The 18,200-nt window shown below is 57.3% G+C and overlaps 2 protein-coding genes across 2 annotated transcripts in view; one reads left to right on the plus strand and one right to left on the minus strand.

Moving 5' to 3' along the window:
• The first annotated feature begins 2,695 nt into the window (after positions 1–2,695).
• On the plus strand, positions 2,696–10,944 carry NAA60 (N-alpha-acetyltransferase 60, NatF catalytic subunit). Its single transcript, XM_007939570.2, has 5 exons — positions 2,696–2,805; positions 6,549–6,678; positions 7,981–8,077; positions 8,811–9,045; positions 10,788–10,944. The coding sequence occupies exons 1-5, from the start codon at positions 2,696–2,698 to the stop codon at positions 10,942–10,944; spliced, it is 729 nt and encodes a 242-aa protein (XP_007937761.1).
• Positions 10,945–17,450: 6,506 nt separating this feature from the next.
• Positions 17,451–18,200, minus strand: part of CUNH16orf90 (chromosome unknown C16orf90 homolog) — a 2,234-nt gene continuing 1,484 nt past the window's right edge. The window contains exon 3 of the mRNA XM_042780799.1: positions 17,451–17,608. Coding sequence (XP_042636733.1) covers positions 17,451–17,608 — 158 coding nt within the window. The remainder of the gene's footprint in view (positions 17,609–18,200) is intronic.

An 18,200-nucleotide genomic window follows, 5' to 3' on the forward strand; every position in this document is an offset into this window, starting at 1 on the left:
GGAGACTTCCGGGCTGTACTCGGGAGGCGTGACTCACAGAGTGAGCTTCATGGCGTGGCCTCCAGCTCTGCAGGCCTCTCCTGGGCGGGTGCGGTGTCCGCTGGCCGAGCCCTAGCTAAGTCTAGGCAAGTTCGTGACAGCCTTTTCAGGATACTCCCTGCCCACCCCGAAACTTCTTCCGAAACTTCTCAAACACACTCGAAAGCTGAGCACGTGGGACGATTGGTCCCTGTGTTGGACCTGCCACCCTCTCGATTCACGCTAATAGCATTCTGTCGTATTTGCTTCACGTGTGGTGAGTGGATCTCTTTTCTTTGTTTTTTGGCTGCACCATTTAGTTCATTGCACGTGTCATCATGCTTCCATGTGCGTCTCTGAGAATGGCTTCCTCCTCCCTAGCCACTCGACCTTGTCACCTGAGAACATCAGGAACAGCTGCTTCATCTCATCTACTCTCCAGCCCACCTGAAATGTCCCCAAAATGTTTTTTTTTTTTTTTTTTTTTTTTAACTTCAACTGTGATTTGGATGAAGGCTTACAGAGCAAATTCACTTTCCATACAGCAGCTCATATATACTTTCCATACAGCAGCTCATGACTTTGACTATGATTTCCCACAATGCAACAGCTCCCCTCCCACTTCCTCCCCCTAGTTACCTCTTCCCTGTGTCCTTCCCTCCATGCACCCCTGGGCCCTGAGCTGTCTCCCTGTGCACACACAGCCCTTCTGTTCTCCCACAGTTGTTCTCTCCAAGGAGTGAATCTACCTATGTAAATGTTCAGCTCATATGTCTGTCCTTTGTTTGGCTGGGCGCCACAGGAGTGGGTTCAATACCAGACCTGAAGGGCAGCTAGGGGCCGTAGTCTCTCAGTGGTTCCATCAGGCTCTAGCAGACCAGCAAACCTGGTCCCTCCCAAAATGTTCTTTTGACTTTTTATTTCTCCTAGTAGGGCTTCCAGGAGCCCTGGTGGCACCACGGTTGAGACTTAGCAGCTAACCAGAAGGTTGGTGGTTCAAACCCACCCAGTGGTTCCGAGAGAGAAAGATCTGATAATCTGCCCCTGTAAAGATGACACCCTAGCGCACCCTACAGGGCAGTCCTGCTGTCACACAGGGTCGTGTGAGTTGGAATTGACTCAACGGCACCCACACTACTGCCACCAGTTAGGTTTGTGTACCCCATTTGGCTGAAGGTCTCCTTTAACGGGTTACGGTTCCTCCCACCCTTTTTTTTAAATGACACTGACATCTTGACAAGACCAAGCCAGTTGTACAGTGTCACACATCCCGTGTCTGTCGCACACCCCGTGTCTGTCGGATGTCACGGGTCACTTTAACTCCTTCCTGTCCGTCAGGTATTTTCTGCACACGTGAAGTTAGGACTGACGGCTCCGCTGGAGTCGGGCCTACGTTTTAGGCAGGGACCTTCCACGGATGGGATGTTTGTGGCTGCGGGAGGGCCCTGAGGTCGGTAGGAGGTAGAATTCGGTCACTCTGAGGGAAAGAGCAGGGGTGTCCTTCACGATCAGTAGGTTCTCGGGGTACTTCCTTGTCCCCCTGCCTGCCTGGCCCCAGCTCCCAGTAACTTTCATGGACCCCGTGGACCCCGTTCTTTCTGTCCGTGGCTCCGGAACAGTAATTTCCAGGCCTGTCATCATTTCTGCTGTTGGCAGCAACTGCTCGCCTGTAAAGGACAATTCGCCTGGGCCCCTGGGGGTGAACTGCACACATTCTTGCCTTTTATTTTCCGTAGTTTATTTGTTGTCGAGTGTGCACAGCGGAGCGTACACCAACGCAGCCGTTTCTGCATGGAGAATTCAGTGATGTGGATGACATCCTAAACTGCAACCATCCTCACCCGCCTTCCCAGTTGTCCTCCCCTACTCCCCAAGTGTCCCATCTAATCACTTCTTCCTTTGGGTGACCAGTTTTCAACATGAAGGAAAGAAAGCTTTTGTTTTCTCGTGGTCAGAGCCCAGCGTTTGACTTTCCTCCTTCCTCTTCCGTTTCCTCCCCCCTCCCTCCTCCCTCCCCCTTTCCCTCTTGCCACCCACCTTTCCTTCCTTCTTTTAGTGACGGGACAACAGCTCCATCAGCAAACTTGGGGCCAGGTGTATTTTCCTGACTTCGAGTCTCTGGTGCCTTGTGACCCCCCGGTTGGCACTTTCCTGTCTGTGAACGTACTTTTTTCTGCCATGTGTCTGCATGTGCCGGGTTGGGGAAGACTCTGGTGTGCCAGCCGTCGTGACAGTGCCAACCTGCTCCCTGGCCCCTCAGGCTGCTCCGGGGTTGCCGGCCGATACTGAGCTCCCTGCCATGGGGCAACTACCGATGTGTGTGAGGACGGCCAGGGAGAAGCGGGGCTATTTATTGTAGGGGCGGGAGGAGGAGAGAGAACCAGCCCAGAGGCCGCCCACCCCTTGGCCAGGGATGGTGATCGCCCTGTGAGCCTGGGAGCGGGAGGAGAGCCAGCCCCGCTGCCCCTTCTCCTGAGCCCCGGCTTCCTCTTTCACACGGTGGGGGGTGGGGTCGGGTCGCCTGTGACACTTGTGCTTGGGATCACTGGGGGGGGGGGTGGGCGGGGTCGCCTCCAGGGGCGGAGCTTCTCCTCACCTAGCCTATCCTCCGAGGGGAGTCTGGGAGGGGAATGAAGGGTGGCCGCCCCCTGACGCTGCGCCCTCCCCGCAGGCGTGAATGACAGAGGTGGTGCCGTCCAGCGCCCTGAGCGAGGTCAGCCTGCGCCTCCTGTGTCACGATGACATAGACACCGTGAAGCACCTCTGCAGCGACTGGTTCCCCATTGAGTAAGTGCACGGCGCCGCCAGCCAGAGGGGCGGGGGCGGGGCGGATGAGAGGGGCGGGGCCAGGATGGGGCGGGGCCACGGGGCACCAATGATCTCTGCTTCTTGGGCGGTGTTGTCAAACTGTGCAGCCCAAGGAGGGCGAGCCCAGGGAAGCATGGGCCGAGACTCCTCACTTGTCAGCGGACCCCAGCCTGCTCCCTGGCTGCTGTGGGGCACTCTTCCCCAGCACGTGCCTTTCATGAAAAGTTCCCCCGAAAGACTTTGCTAAGAAGATGTTTGGGAGCTCTGGTAGCATAGTGGCTAAGACGCTTGCCTGCTAACCAGACGGCTGGCGGTTCAAACCCACCAGCCACTCCTCGGAAGGAAGGTTGGGCAATCCTACTTCCGTAGTGATACTGCCTCAGAAACCCAAGGAGGGGTCGCTATGAGTCCGGGCCGACTCGACGGCACATAACAACAACAACAACAACAAGTAGAAGATTTTTGGTGTGGCACTGTTTATAATTTGCTGAGTCCAGAACCGAAGTGTCTTAACAGGCTAGTACATTACGGGGTAGACGTACAGGGCCGTCCCAGCCAGCCAGGGTGAAAAACGCCTGGGAAGAGGTGTCTGTTGACAAGAAGCATTTTCTATGAGGCGTTGTTGTTGTTGTTGTTATGTGCCGTCGAGTCGGCCCCGACTCACAGCGACCCCTCCTTGGGTTTCCGAGGCAGTATCACTACGGAAGTAGGATTGCCCAACCTTCCTTCCGAGGAGTGGCTGGTGGGTTTGAACCGCCAGCCGTCTGGTTAGCAGGCAAGTGTCTTAGCCACTATGCTACCAGAGCTCCTTGAGGCGTTAGATACTGTCTATCAAACACTATGCACCATGATCCCATTTTTATTCACACTCGTGCCTGTACATGAACGTGTCCGAGGCTCCATACTACGCAGCTGAGGGGTGGGAGATTCTCAGCATCGGCAAGTTTGCGCTTTGACCTGTCTGTCTTGGCCCTTTTCGGTAATACACGTACTGCTTTGGCCATGAGAAAATTGGGAGCAAACTTTAAAAATCCAAATCAACGAGATGTGAAGCCGTTCTGCTCTGCACACGCGGGTCGGGGAGTCGGTGCCAAGGTGAAGGCCAACAACAGCACAGGCGTGTGAAATGCACACCATGGCAAGGGAGACAAAGGAGAACTGATGTCCTTGAGCTGTGGTGTTGGCATCAAGAGTGAATGTACCACAACTGCCTGGAGAATGAACAAGTTGCTCTTAAAAGAAGTGCCACCAGAATGCTCCTTAGACGCGAGGAGGGCCAGACTTTGGCTCCCTTACCCTGGACAGTCCTAGAAAAGGACTTTGTGTTTGGTGGAGTGGGGGGTCAGCAGAAATGGGGGAGTGTTTGGTGGAGTAGGGGGTCAGCAGAAATGGGGGAACCCCCTGTTCTGGTCAGCTAGTGCCGCTCTGACAGGAACGTACCACAAATGGGTGACTTTAAGAAACAGGAGTTTATTCTCTTATAGTTTTGGACGCTAGAAGTCTGAGGTCAAAGTGCGAGGCTCTAAGGGCTGGGTGCAAAGCCCCTTGACCTTGGGCTTCAGCTCTGCTTCTTGCCCCCAGCCCACTGAAGCTGGAGGCTTTTTTTCATTCAAGCAGCTGCTGGGTGCTGAGGCTGACAAACCCAAGGTCAACAAGTGAAAAGACACAGTCCCAATGTTGCCAAACAACATGGCAGGCCACTAATTCAAGTTCACTGAAAGTCCCAAGATCGGCAGATAGCATGGCAGGCTGCTGAACAACAACATGGCTACATGAGGATTCGAGCGTGCCGAAAGCTGGAGACCTTCCTCCAAGTGGCTTCTTCCGTGCTGGAGGCAGACCACGTCCCTAAGGCAGCTACTCAGCTTCTCCAGTAGAGTCCACCGTGGAGCTGATTGCCGGTCTCATCACAGGGATCCCGCTGCCCAGCTACTTGACCGGGCCCAGCCAAGCTGACACACAACCTTAAGTACTACAGCCCCGATGAGGTGGACTGACACCGTGGCCACGGCAACAGCAGAAGCAAACAAGCAAATAAGATCCGGCCACCCACGAACCTGACCTCCGGTTGTTGTCTCAGCTGCCTGCAGACCTTGGGCACGGGGTGCTCTGGCACATTGTTGACGGAGGTGAGAGTTGTTAGAGCCTTTCAGGGATGTTAAAATCACCAACATGAACTGTCCAGTCCACCAGCTCTGCTCCAGAAGATTAATCCAGAGAAGTAAAAACACCAGTAAGGGCGCAGGTAAGACCTCGCCGAGACGTACTGGGGACCGAGTAGAGCCGAGCTGGGTGAGGGCCTCCCCGCCCCACTACACTGTCCTCACTGCTCCCTGGACCTGAGACTTCCGCTTCCTGAGAAGCCTAGGGAGCGCACCATGACCCCAGCTGATCCATCCTGACTGCAGGGCCACCCAGCTGCACCCTCTCCAGGGCTCACGGTTTGCCCCTGGAGTCAGACGATGGGAACCGTGAGGCAGATCAGGGCAGCTGGGAGAAGAACCTTCCAGAGGGTGGTCAGCGGCCTCTGCAGAGCAGACGGCTCAGTGCCGTGTCCCAGGCGTGTGTGACACCCCCCTCTGGAAGGGCACCCAGGGCAGGCCTGTCGGTCTGCTCCAGGTTTAAGAAAACCCCCCACACGTGAAGGCCCCAGCTCCCCTGCCTTCTGGCTGTGGCCCAGTTCTGCCTTCCCATGACTGCATCCTTTGGGTTCGAGCTCAATATTCTCTTCCCCGCATCCCTCTGAGGGTCGGGTCCTGGGTGGCAATGAGCTCCTCTTCCTCGTGACTGTCCAGAAGGTTCCATAGACTCAGATGCCGCTCAGCTGTGGACTGAGTGTTCTACAGACTGCCACCCTGCCTTCTGGGTCAAAAACACACCTCACAGGATTTGTGTAAGGAAGTCTTCCAGTGTCCATGGGCAGCCAAGGGCCCTGAAACCTTAACTCACCCACCAAGGAACAAGCTTTCTCTTGCTGCCTGACTGGCCCTCCAGGCACTGTCCTCATGGGGACAAGGCCATTGGAAGTTTCTTCTTCTTGTAGCTTGTGTTTTGTGAAATCCTCTTGCCCTTCAGAAGTCCCTGGTCCTATCTGGATAGAGAGCCCCTGGGTGGTGCAGGTGGTTAAGTGCTCAGCTCCTAACCAAAAAGTCAGTAGTTTGAACGCACCAATCCGCCTGTAGGACAAGAGACCTGGTGATCTGCTCACGTAAAGATTACAGCCTGGGAATCCCTACGGGGCAGTTTTACTCTGTCATATGGGCTCATTACATGTCAGAGTGAACTCGACAGCACACGTGAACAGCAACATCTAGACTAGGGTGTCCCTGGGTGGGACAAATGGTTACGCACTCAGCACCAACTCAAAGGTTGAAGGTTCAAGTCTACACAGAGACCTCCCAGAAAAGAGGCCTAGCAGTTTTCCAGAAACTCAGCCACTGGAGCCTTTGTCGAGCACAGTTCTGGGCTGGCATGCGTAGGGTCACCACACGTTGGAGTCGACGCCACGTCAGCTGGTTTCATCTGGACAGTTTAGATGTGACAGCTTGGAGGAGACAGCCGCTGACGGTTGGGTAGAGACCGTGTGATGGGCGGACACCTTCCCTGCATCGGTGCAGTGGATGGGAGCAGCGTGGAGCACTCTTGGTTCTAATGGCTGGAGCACCGACCTTAGCTGGACTTGATCTTGGGCGGGCTTCACTTGAGTGTGTTCTCCTTCTCAGGTACCCAGACTCATGGTATCGTGACATCACGTCCAACAAGAAGTTCTTTTCCCTTGCTGCAACCTATAGGGGGGCCATCGTGGGAATGCTAGTAGCTGAGATTAAAAGCAGGACCAAGATACACAAAGAGGTAAGTCTGGATCCGGCCTGGGGTGCTGGGGGAGCCCCTGCATCAGCTGCTTGAAACCTTGAAACCAAAAATGAGCCCTGACGTCACCTTTACAGTAACCAACAGTTTAGCTCAACGAGTGAAGAGCGTTTGCCCTGAGCAGTGTGCTTTGTGGAGAACAGCAGTGTGAGGGCAGACTGACAGCAGGAGCTAGCATGCAAGAGAGCTCAGGGCACAGAACGGCTTCAGCTCGTTGAGGTGGTGACACAGTATGGGTAGAGATGGCGAGAACGGTGACAAAATGCAAGCGTGTCACCAGCGTCAATGAGCTGCAAATGTAGATGTTGAACAGATGTCTGTTTTATGTGCATGTTTTTGCAGAAACAAAAAGAAGGGGTTAAGTGTGTGGAGATGACTTGGGAGACAGGCTGAGGGGGGCTTGGGACACAGTCCCACTCCCTGCCCTTTGGCCCTGGTGGGTTTCTTTCTGGGTACCTTCGTCCATCCTCACCTCCTAAGCTGCTTTCCTGCCATTGTTTCAATGCTGAGATACAGCCCTCTACCCCCTCAAAAAAGAGGAAACATTGAGGTCTCCTGGAAGTGTCCGTGTCCACGTCCTGTCCGGAAGTATCCATGTTCTCTCCAGAAGTATCCACATCCTCTTGATCTTTCTCTGACGTGGAACAGACAGTAATCCCACTTGCTCTCTAATCCTCCCCTCTCTTCTGTGACTAGTGCTTGGATTCACAACACTCCCAGCCCACCACTCCGTCTCTGGAACCAAGAAATATGGGCAGGCAGAGGGTGGTAGCTGGGCCTGCAAACCTCACTGCTTCCTTGAGACCACCTTAATGAAACCCTGTAAAGCTGTCACACGGACAAAGAGCCCCTTGCGTCTAAACGTGTTCTTTGTACTTGCCTTGCTGTACCCCATCCTGGCTTCAAAGTACCCTTCTGACCCGTCCCTGTCTGCCCCACCCCTGTCTGCCCCGTCCATCTGTCCTGCTCCTGTCTGTCCCGCCCCTGTCTGTCCCGCCCCTGTCTGTCCCGCCCCTGTCTGTTCCACCACCATCTCCTAGAGAAGCCCCCTTTCTGTGTGTGTGCGGATTGTAAACTTTTTTACCCAAACAACCAAATGCTCTCATTTCCATGGGGGGATGGGGGTGACTCTCCACCTTCCTCTTCATTCTGTCCCCTCCCCTCCCACTGTCCCTCCAGGCATGTGCCCAGGGGAGTTGCATCCTGTTCCCAGTAGCATAGACCCAGCAGGAGACCATGGACCACTGGTGTTAACCCAACTTCATTCTTCAACTTTTTCTTTAGGATGGAGATATTTTAGCCTCCAACTTCTCTGTTGACACCCAGGTTGCGTACATCCTAAGTCTGGGAGTAGTGAAAGAATTCCGGAAGCACGGCATAGGTAAGGGGTGACCGAGATTGGAGTGTCTCTACCTGGTGATGCAGGCTCTTCTCCATCTCTCTGGTCTGTCCCTTCACTCTCATCTCTCCATCTCAGCTCAGACCTTTTCCATTCCCTGCAGCCCGCCCTCTTTCCGTGAGCCACCCTGTCTTCCTGTAGTAGCCAGGTTCCCAGATCTGACCTGACGAGATTCGTAACAGCCCAGCCCGTCCCACTTCTGCCACCACACACACCGCTTCCGTCAGCTCACAAAGGTGTTCTCGACACAGTGTGGAAACCACCACTTCCAAAGCAGCCGTAGCCCCAGCTTGTGGATGGCCTGACGTGTGCCCAGCACCATGCTGCATGCGTGTCATCAGTTCCCATCCCGCTTGGGCCATGTGGCCAATTAGCCATAGAGTCTGATTTCTCCCCCAGGCCGGGCCAGTCCATTTCCTGGGATCAGGTTCATCCTTGTTACTGTCTGAACAGTCAGTCTAGTCTCCATGGTGGTTCTAGCCCGTGGGAGGTGACCACCAGGCCCTCTGTGGTCCCACCCCGTGGTCTGTAAGCAGCAGGCCAGCTCTGCATATGGGATTTCGGGGACTATGACGGCGGATGGTTCTGGAAGCTCGGCTTTGGGTATGACGGGCAGCGCGAGCTCTGGGAGATTTCTGCAAAGGCCACGTCCTTGTCCGTGTTGGCCTCTTTTCAGCCTCCCTGCTGAGCAGCACCTTCACTTCTTCTGTCCCAGGTTCCCTTTTACTTGAAAGTTTGAAAGATCACATATCCACCACCGCCCAGGACCACTGCAAAGCCATCTACCTGCACGTCCTCACCACCAACAACACAGCAATAAACTTCTACGAGAACAGAGACTTTAAGCAGCACCACTACCTGCCCTACTACTACTCCATCCGGGGGGTCCTCAAAGATGGCTTCACCTATGTGCTGTACATCAATGGGGGCCACCCCCCATGGACAATCTTATATCCTTTACCTCGGGGTCGGGGGCTGCGGCTCCCAGACGCACAGGGCGGGGTCTCTCAGTGGAGTCAGTGAGCGGCTTCGGTGCTCTGGTCTCCTTCAGGTGACTTTCAGGCAGCTACACGTATGAGGTGCAGTGTGTTGACCATTCCTCCCAGACCAAGTCATGTTGCAGATGGTCTGGTGCACGTACCGGAGGGGCGAGTCCCCTATGGCACCAGCACCCCACCCCCAAGATGCTGGGTGGGAGGGAGGGATTTCAACCCTGCTGGGCTAAGATCTGTTTGTCTGTCCATTCATCCTTCCATCTGTCCACCCACCCACCCAGACACACACTTATCCTTCCATCCATCCATCAACCCACCCAACCACACACACACACATACCCGTCCTTCCGGCCATCCACGCATCCACCCTTCCATCTGTTGACCCTTCCACACACCCATCCATCCATCTACCCACCCATTCGTCCATCCATCCTTCCTCCCATCCGTCCATCCACTCAGCACATATTTATTGAGAGCCAGCTGTTCTAGGTGCTGGAGGTACCCCATGAACAAAACAGACAGAAGCCCCCTGCTCCCCATGAACCTCATGAGTAGGGAGGAAACAGGCGAGTGGGATGAAAAAGCTCTTTACATTTTGAACATTAGGGTTCCTTCCTTGGGGAGACACAGGGCCCAGTAATACTGTGTCCCTTGCCCTACGGCCTCTTGAAGTCTCGGGCCTTGGCAGGTAGGACAGACGGCAGGAGACGTCTTTTTTACTCCATTTTCTTTTATACCCCATTTTCTTTTTTAATTGTAAAAGTGCAGCACAGCATTTGCTGGATCAGCATTTCTCAGGTGTACAGCTCAGTGAGAGCAGGGACTTGCGTCATGCCGTGCAGCCGTTGCCCTGGATGCCAGGCTCCCCCTGGAGACTTACACGGTTGTGACGGGTGGCCCAGAACCCACTGTGCGTGAGTGTGCGCGCAAGAGACGTGTGCGTGTTCCCTCAAACGGAAGAGTTGAGGCTTTAGTCCTCTCACCGGGAAGTACAGCAGGCATACCTCAGAGATGTGGGTTCCGTTCCAGACACCGCAGTACAGTGGGTGGCCATCACGTGGCTCACACACATGTTGTGGTTTCCCAGTCACGCTTATAAGTCATGTTGATGCTCTGCTGTAGTCTATTCAGTGTGCAGTCGTGTGATGAGAACGTTTGGAATACTGTGAGAACGACCAATGTGGGACACAGACGTGGAACAAGCACACGCTATCGGAAAAACGGCACCAATAGACTTGCTCGGCACAGGGTTGCCACAAACCTTCCGTTTCTAAAAAACTCAGCATCTGCAAGGCACAAGAAAGCAAAGCGCAACAACATGAGATCTGCCTATAAACAAGGCAGAGAAAGGTGCCCCTGAGCCCCGGGGGTGTCTGAGAGAGCGCTGTTGGCCCCGCCCTCGTCACAGGAGCAAGGCCTCTGGCCGCCGTGCTGCCTGAGGTCTGGCTTATTGGGGGGTGGAACTAGGACAGTTGCTTGTTCACTGGGCCCCTCGCCCAAGTCCCGGAGGGACGGGTGCCTGCGGCCTTACTGCCCTTTGCCATCTGTCCACGGCAGAGGCCGCCTGTCCACTGAGCCTCTGGGTCTTGGCCCTGCGGGAGCCTCTCATGCTACCTGCGCACTTTCCTGGGGGTCGTCACCTGTGCCCCACAGGGGCAGGCAAGGGCTGCTTGGAATATTCCTTAACAGAGCTTCACGGACTACATCCAGCACCTGGGCTCGGCGCTAGCCAACCTGAGCCCCTGCTCCATCCCGCAGAGGCTCTATCGCCAGGCCCACAGCCTGCTCTGCAGCTTCCTGCCCTGGTCCAGCATCTCTGCCAAGGGCGGCATCGAATACAGCCGGACCATGTGAGGCCAGCCGGGCTGGCGCCACTGTCCCTCACCCCTCAGCACCCTGCCGAGCCCAGCTTCCTGTCCATCTGACTCCGAGGTCCTGTGGGAAGCAGCCAGCGGCCACCTGCCGGGCCCATCGGCCTGCTCCAGCTGCAGGCCCGGTGCTCCTCGGGCTCGGGAGCGGCGCTGGGTACGGCCGGAGCGCGTGGCCCGACAGGTGCGCCGGCGCAGGTGGCGGGGAAGGGGGCAGAGCTGGGCTGCCCTGGGCCCTCGGGCTGCTCTTCAGAGGCAGGTCACCAGATTTATCTCCCACGGCACTCCTGAGGGGGCCCCAGCTGCCTGTGCTCAGCAGCCGGACACGCTCACCAGTTACGCTGCCCAGGGCCCGAGGAAGATGCTGGCACCCAGGAATCAAGGGCCAGGGCTGTCGAGGAACCCAAAGGCCCAGGCAGTGGCCGCTGAGTGGCCGCTGGAGGGCGGGGCTGGCCCCCACCCGACGCCCCGAAACCTCACGAAAGAAAGCAGGTGACCAGGGAGCCTTGAGGCCTGGCCAGAACCTTAGATTTCTTAAAGCTTTCTTTAACACATTCACATGGTCCAAAATGGAAAAGCTTCCGAAAGGTCAAGTCCCTCCTATCCCTACCCCCACTCCTATCGGTCAGCTCCCACTTCCCAGAGGCCCGATGCCCTGTTGCAGGAGGCCCTTTTTCTTTGTCACTTTCAAAGCCAGCGCCTCTTCATGGAGCATTCTTAACCCTTTCAAGACTGACTTTTTTTCTCCTTTGAATTTTTGTTGGAACCATCTCTTTACAGTAATAGAAGGTATTATGAATGAAATCGGGTTTTTTTTTTTTTTTTTTGAGGTAATAACAGACTTTTATTTGATTAATGGGACACATATGTCCCAAGGGGTCTCTAGTTCTGTAGTTGGTGGGTTGAGGCCTGTTTCTTCAGATTCACACAGTTATACAGGCCCTCACCAGATGGCAGCACATATTGAGAGTGGGATAGAAGCTTCCCACTAAATCCCAGAGGCAGAAAATGTAAGTAGTCACCATCTGTACCTTGGGTCACAGAAAGGGTTACAGTGCAGCTCCCTGGTGGCTTGTGTTGGGGGGAGCTGCACCTTGTAGACAAGGTTTCTGTGCACACACAGCCTTTTCCAAGCAACTAGGAGTGCCGCTAGGTAGATGAGTCTCAGGTGGCAGCAAACGTCGGGCTGAGGGGGATGGTTATATAGCAGCTTGAGGGCTCCAGCGTCGCTCCAGTCAGCCTCCATTGTCACACGTCTGTCTTCCCTCTGTCTCTGTCTCTCCTTTTGTAAGACCACCTCTGAGATGGGGTTGGTGCCCACCCTACTCCAGGAGCTCCTCACACTAGCAAATGCATCTGCAAAGGCCCAATTGCCAAATAAGTCACGGCCACAGGGACCGGGGTTAGGACATCGACATGCTTCTTCGGGGGATACAGTTCAGCCCCTGATGGGGATTGTAGAAGCTCCAGGGCCCGCCTGGTGGTTCACACAGACGCAGCCTGGCGGGGTTTGCTGGTGTGGACCACAGCCTTTAGGGAGCAATGCCTTGATTTTGGAGAACTGAATGGTCACAGAAGTGACTTGGCCTGGGAAAGGGCTCAAGCTTTGGGGTACCCCTGGCTCCTGCCATGTGAGGTTTAGCTGCTGACTCCTGGGCTGCTCTGGGTGGGTGGCTGGGCCCGGGCCGCGGTGGGCAGGGCAGCGCCTTTCTGCCGATGCCCTCACCCCTCCCCTCCCCTCCCCGCATTCTCTCCCACAGGCTCCTGCTGCCGTGGAAGCCTGTGTCCTGGCTTGGTGCCTGCTGCGTCTTCCACACACACTCGTTGCTCCCGTGGACTGGCTGGGACGCGCCTGTCTCCACCACAGTCCGTCTTTCCCCCCGCCCATCCCTGGAGCAAGAGGACAGAAAGGGGCCTCCCTCCCTCCCTGCGCCCCACCTCTTCCATTTTCCCTCTGGTCCCTGTGGGTTCCAGCCCCCAAAGCCAGCGAAAGTGTTATGGACCCTAAAGATGGGAGCCACGTCTCAGAACAGTGCAGCGCAGAGTGAAGGGGATGCCGAGCCTCATCTGGAGCCAGCCTGGAGGAGCTCGGGGTGGAGGCAGCCCTGCACCCCACCAACGGCTGCCCAGTGAGGGCCAGAGTGCCGACGGGCCGGGCTTGCAGTCACTTCTGGCTCCTCAACGGGCAGCGGATTCCTGCTGCCACCCCTGCAGCTTCTCGCCTCTCCGAGGGATCAGAGCTGCTCGTTAGGTCCTAGAGACTGTTGGCTGGGCTTCCCCAGGGTGCCAGGGCGCTGGCCCGGTGCCCCAGCAAGCACGCGGCATGCAGCGTGTCTTCGTGTGCTTCCACATCATCTGGCCACCTTGCCCACGAGGCCCCTGGCTGCCTCCCCCGTCCCCAGGGCAACGGAGGTGTGGGGGCAGAGCCCCTTCCAGAGTTTTCCTGGAGCCATGAGCCGCCACCATGGGGGTCCTAGGGAGGAGGAGGAAGGGACACCCGAGCCGTTGTGGCCTCGTGACTGGAACCCCTCCCTCCCTCGGAAGGCCCCGGCTCGGGGTGCTGGGGTGACTGCTTGCCCTGCACCCACTCAGCCGCTACCACACTGACTACTCCCAGCCTCCGTGCTGATGTCAGCTGGCCGCGCCAAGGCCCAGCTCCGTGTTCTCTCCGAACTGAATCAACGGTGACTTTGATTTTTGTGTCTGCCCCCTGGGGGCAGGGAAGAGTGTTCCCGAAGGTTCTGCCTTGGACCTTCCTCGTCGGGCTCAGACACCCTGCCCTCCCCTGCCCCGTAATCACTGCAGTGTCCGGCCAGCGTGGAACAGATTGTAGTGTTTTGTCTCACAACAAACAAATAAATAGACTTTAATCACCACACTGGGGCCCAGCTCACTGCCCTTTGGGCCCTGGCCCCGCTGGGCTCTGGAGCGGCTTGTCCACTGCAGAGCCCTAGGGAGCCTCCAGCAGGTGGACTGAGGGCTCTGGGGGTCGCCCACGTCCTGTTGTGGGCCGTCCAGATCAGACTCACAGCACCCCTAGAGGACAGAGTGGAAGTGCCCCACAGGGTCTCCAAGGGTGTCTTCACAGAGGTAGACTGCCTCTTTGTCCTGGGTTCAGACGACCAGCCTTTCGGGTACAAGCCGAGTGTGCCTAACCACTGCACCACCAGGGCCCCAACATCCTGTCCCCGACATCCTGTCCCCAACATCCTGTCCCCGCCAGGGAATGCCACCTGGGGGTGGGGGAGGTGGAGGCTGAGGGGAAAAGGACAAGTGAGGTGTTTTTGAGACATCCCAAGGGCCCCGAAGCTGCCTGTTCAGGCCGCCTCTCAGCCTTGACCTGGAACCAGCCCAGTGGGCCGCCGCTCGGCTCCCCAGCCCACCGCTGGAGCACGCCCTTGCTACAGAAGGCCCTGCAAGTGACTCGGGCGTATCCTGCAGCCTGAGGAGACCCAGGGCGAGGCACCCCACCTTGGGAGCCTGAGGGAGGTGCCTGCATGTTCGGCCCCTGGCTGGGCTAAGTGCGGGCCCCGGTGCTTTCTACAGTCTCTGAAATGTCTGGCCTGGTGGGGAGGGGTTTGTTGGTTCTGCTCAGGCAGTTACCGCAGAGCCACCAGCTCGTGAAGGCAGGACCGGGATTCCCACCCGTGTCTGGACGTGTGTCCCCGCTCTGTTCTCACTCCTGCAGCCTTAACCACTGCCCCCACTCCCTCAGAGAGAGCTCCTGCCTGCACACCCAGGCCTGGGTGAGTGTGAGGGGTGGGGCAGCGCCTGGCATCACCACACAGAGCAAGGCCACCTGACGGGTCCAGGGAGCAGCCGGGACCTGCCCAGAGGCATCTGAGGCCAGCAGTGTGTCAAAGCCTCGGATCCCCACGTCTAGAAGGTGCAGGGTGAGTGCCGCCAGGTTGGCCCCTGCGGAAGCCATGCTGCTGAGTCACGGCCGGTTAGATCGGGTGACTCAGGCTCCGGGTCAATGATGTGACCACGCATCAGCTTGCCGGATTGAGGCTCCGGCTGGGCCTGGCCCTGGGTGGCGTGGCTAGGTGAGGATGACAGCGCTGAGGACACTGTCGGGTCCCGCGGCTGCAGCCCGCGCCCCACCCAGCTCAGACTGCAGATCCTGGGCAGCCAGCGCGTCCCAGCCCTGCAGCTGGGGGAGAACGAGGGTGTAGGGTGCCAGCGGGCCAGTCCAGGGCCAAGTGGGTGCTCATAACAGCCACCCCCACAAGATGGAAGACGGAGCTAAGCCCTGCAGGGACCCAGCTCTCCGCTCCAACTCACGTTGGGCCCTGTGCTGGGATGGAGCGGAGGGAGGATGTTTGCAAGAACCTGGGACGCCTGTGGGTCTCCTTGGGAGACAGTGGGCTGGAGAACTTGGGAACAGTCCATGCTAGGGGCCTTCTCACTCTGGTACTGGCTCCCCAAGGGCTGGGGCTGACTCCTCTGCTTGGTTCAAGCTGACGGAGCGTTCGGGACTCGGGAAGAGGGTAGGGCCCGGTCTTCGATGGGCTGAGGGGGGCTCCTCCTCCTTGGCTCCCTGCCCCCGGCACAACTCAAGTCACTGCTGCTTCTCAGCCTGTTCAGGGCCTCTGGGGAAGCCCGGGACGTCCTGAGGAAGAACTGTTGAGAGGCTGGTTTGCAGCCAGTCTTCTGCGGGGTGACATGAGGGAGAGGTGACATGTCTCCAAGGGAAGGGGCCTGGACTGTGGTTTACCTGTGGATGTGTGACAGATGACCCCACACCTACTTAGGCCGTAGTCAACCAGCTTTTCCCTGCGATTGGGGCCGGGATCTGTGGGGACCGGAGCACCCATTCCAAGGGGGCTCTGGGGTGGGTGCTCACTGTGGCTGTGACCTCTCCGGAGCAGGGCTGGTTTCCTGTATTATGGTGGTCTCAGGACATCTGACTGTGACCACTGACGCCCCCCAGCACACACTTTGGAAGGTTCCAGCCTTCTCAAGCCGCAGAATAGGCACCCAGTCACGTTGGTTAAGAGTAAGACCCAGAGCCAGTCCCCAAGCGAGGGGAGGAGCTTCCCGTGGCTAGAATACAGGGACACGTGGTGCCACCAAAGTGGCCACCAGACAGCCTGGGTGTCCCGGGATGTGGACACTGGAGCAGTCTGTGGTCCTCCCTGAGCCTCAGATATTTGTCCAGGATTGAGGGGATCGGGTCCCTATGCTCTCCAAGGGCCATTCCGTTCAAACCCACACCATTGTTCTCTGCATGACCTGGCTTCTAGTGAGGTGTCACTTCACCTGTGTCCTCGGGCAGCAGTTCCACCCTCTAGTCCCCTTTATTTTCCCTGCCTTGACGTGAGGTTGCCCTTCAGGTCCAGTGGGGGGGGTGTCACAGGAGGAAAAGGCAGCGGCTGCCCTTTCTGTCACTCGCTGTGACTCACCTGGTGGACCAACTGGGCGGCCTCATCGTCCACCGCACACACCTGGCCCAGGCCCAGCCCTTCTCCGTGTTCCGGTGAACACCTGAATGCTCATCACTGCTTCTGGGGGCTGTTCTCTGGCTGGTACAAGCTCAGCTCCTGCTGTCCAAGTTCCCAGGACCGGCTGTCCCGCTGTGAACTGTCACGGGGGGATGGAGGAGGCCTAAGGGAGTGTCCATTTCCACTGGAACCTGGCTGTCCTGTGTCCAGAGGTGTCCTCGACACCATCACCTGTGGTCTCGGCCCACCTGACCAGGGCTAAGGGGCAGAAGGTCAGCCAGACAGACAAGGGCTTCTGTGGCCAGCCCAGCTCTCTCTCCTATCCTGGCTTCAGGGGGTGAGGGGTGAGGGGAGGGGGGCCCAGGGCAGCACATCTCCCCAGGTTTGGAATTTTTTTTTCCTTCCTAAACCTGGCCCTTTTCTTTGTCCTTTTGGCACCACTGCCAGGACCAACATGCCTTGTGCTTGGGGTTGCTGTGACCCTGCCAATTCTTTAGAGCTGAGCTCCAAAGCACCTCCTCCAGGAAGTCTTCCTGGAGTCCCTCCTCTTCAATGCTCCACCTGCATCCAGGTGCCCCACTGCTTGGGTTCTGACTCTCGGCTTTGCCCCTGTGCCCACGGTCAAGGGCAAGGAATGCCACAGACCCTTCCCCAGATCGGACACTGAACCAGGCTCCCAGAAAGCAGAGGCCAAGGGGCTGTTTAACTGAATTGATCAAATGGCAGACAGACAGATGGATGAGGAGCTGCAGGCCATGGCTTTTATTGATTTAGACCTGCGGGCTTCTCTAAGGAACCCGGTTCTCCACGCTGCTCAGCCTCCCAGCTACCAGTAGCTGACTTGACTTTGAGCAGGCCGCAGGGACAGGCCCATACTTCTATTTTTCCCGTCCCTCCAGCAGGTCCTCCGCCTCCCTCATCATCCTGAGGCCACCCAGGCTCTGGGGCTGGGCCTTCTGAGGTGCAGGAGGGCTTCTGGTGGGCACTCCTCCCAGGTATGTGTGACTTCCCCTCCTGTCCCAGAGAACCAGCCCTGCACGCATGATCCCTACGGCCTTTCCAGGGCCCCAGAACGGGTTCTCTTGCACAGGGGACACGTGGACTCCTCCAAGGCTCCCCAGGACCTCTTGGGCCTAAGCCCCACGACCTCAGGGGGATTGGGCTGGCAGGGGACACCCTTGGCTGGGTCCACGATGGAGCTGGAGGCTGAGGAGAGAAAGGGAGGAGTTTCTCAGGGATACAAAAGGGGAGGTTGCTAGGCCAGCCTGGGACCCTCAGGACCAGAAGGGAAGAGGACTGGGTCTTCCTACTTAAAGAGACTTCACAGGACCTAGGAGGAAGATGGTGCAAGCTGGAAGGGCTCTCATCTAACCAGAAGCCCTCATTTTACAAATGGAGAAACTGAGGCCCCGCCAGGGACAGAGAGTGCAAAGTCCCATGGTAAGTGCAGAGCTGGACAGGAACCCAAGACTCGGATCCCAGAGGTCCCCATGCTTCACACACCCTCGCCCTGACTCTCAAGCCCCTGGAAATCCCACAGGCCATGGGTTGTGTGTGACAACCGTGGACTAGACCTGGAGTGGGACACAGGGAGGGTGAAAGGTTCATTGGGCTCTGGCCCTCTGGCGCAGGATGTCCCTGTGGGGTGTTTCGGCCACTTTGTCCCTTCGTAGTCACTACCAGAAGCCCAAAGGCTTGAGGGTGTAGAGGGATCCATCCTGAGCCCCCGCCCCGCCCCAGATCCACCCCCACCCTAGCGCCGCCCCACCTAGCTCCACCCCTAGCCCGGCTCCACCTC

This window comes from Orycteropus afer, unplaced genomic scaffold (genome assembly GCF_000298275.1).
Source record: "Orycteropus afer afer isolate SDZICR_OR568_19922 unplaced genomic scaffold, OryAfe1.0 scaffold00061, whole genome shotgun sequence".
Lineage (NCBI taxonomy): Eukaryota > Metazoa > Chordata > Mammalia > Tubulidentata > Orycteropodidae > Orycteropus > Orycteropus afer.

Coding starts and splice junctions, on each gene's coding strand:
- NAA60 (XM_007939570.2), top strand. CDS start 2,696: ATGACAGAGGTGGTGCCGTCCAGCGCCCTGAGCGAGGTCAGCCTGCGC. Junction 8,078..8,810: donor ATTCCGGAAGCACGGCATAG/GTAAGGGGTGAC, acceptor CTTCTGTCCCAG/GTTCCCTTTTACTTGAAAGT. Junction 9,046..10,787: donor CACCCCCCATGGACAATCTT/ATATCCTTTACC, acceptor ACAGAGCTTCAC/GGACTACATCCAGCACCTGG.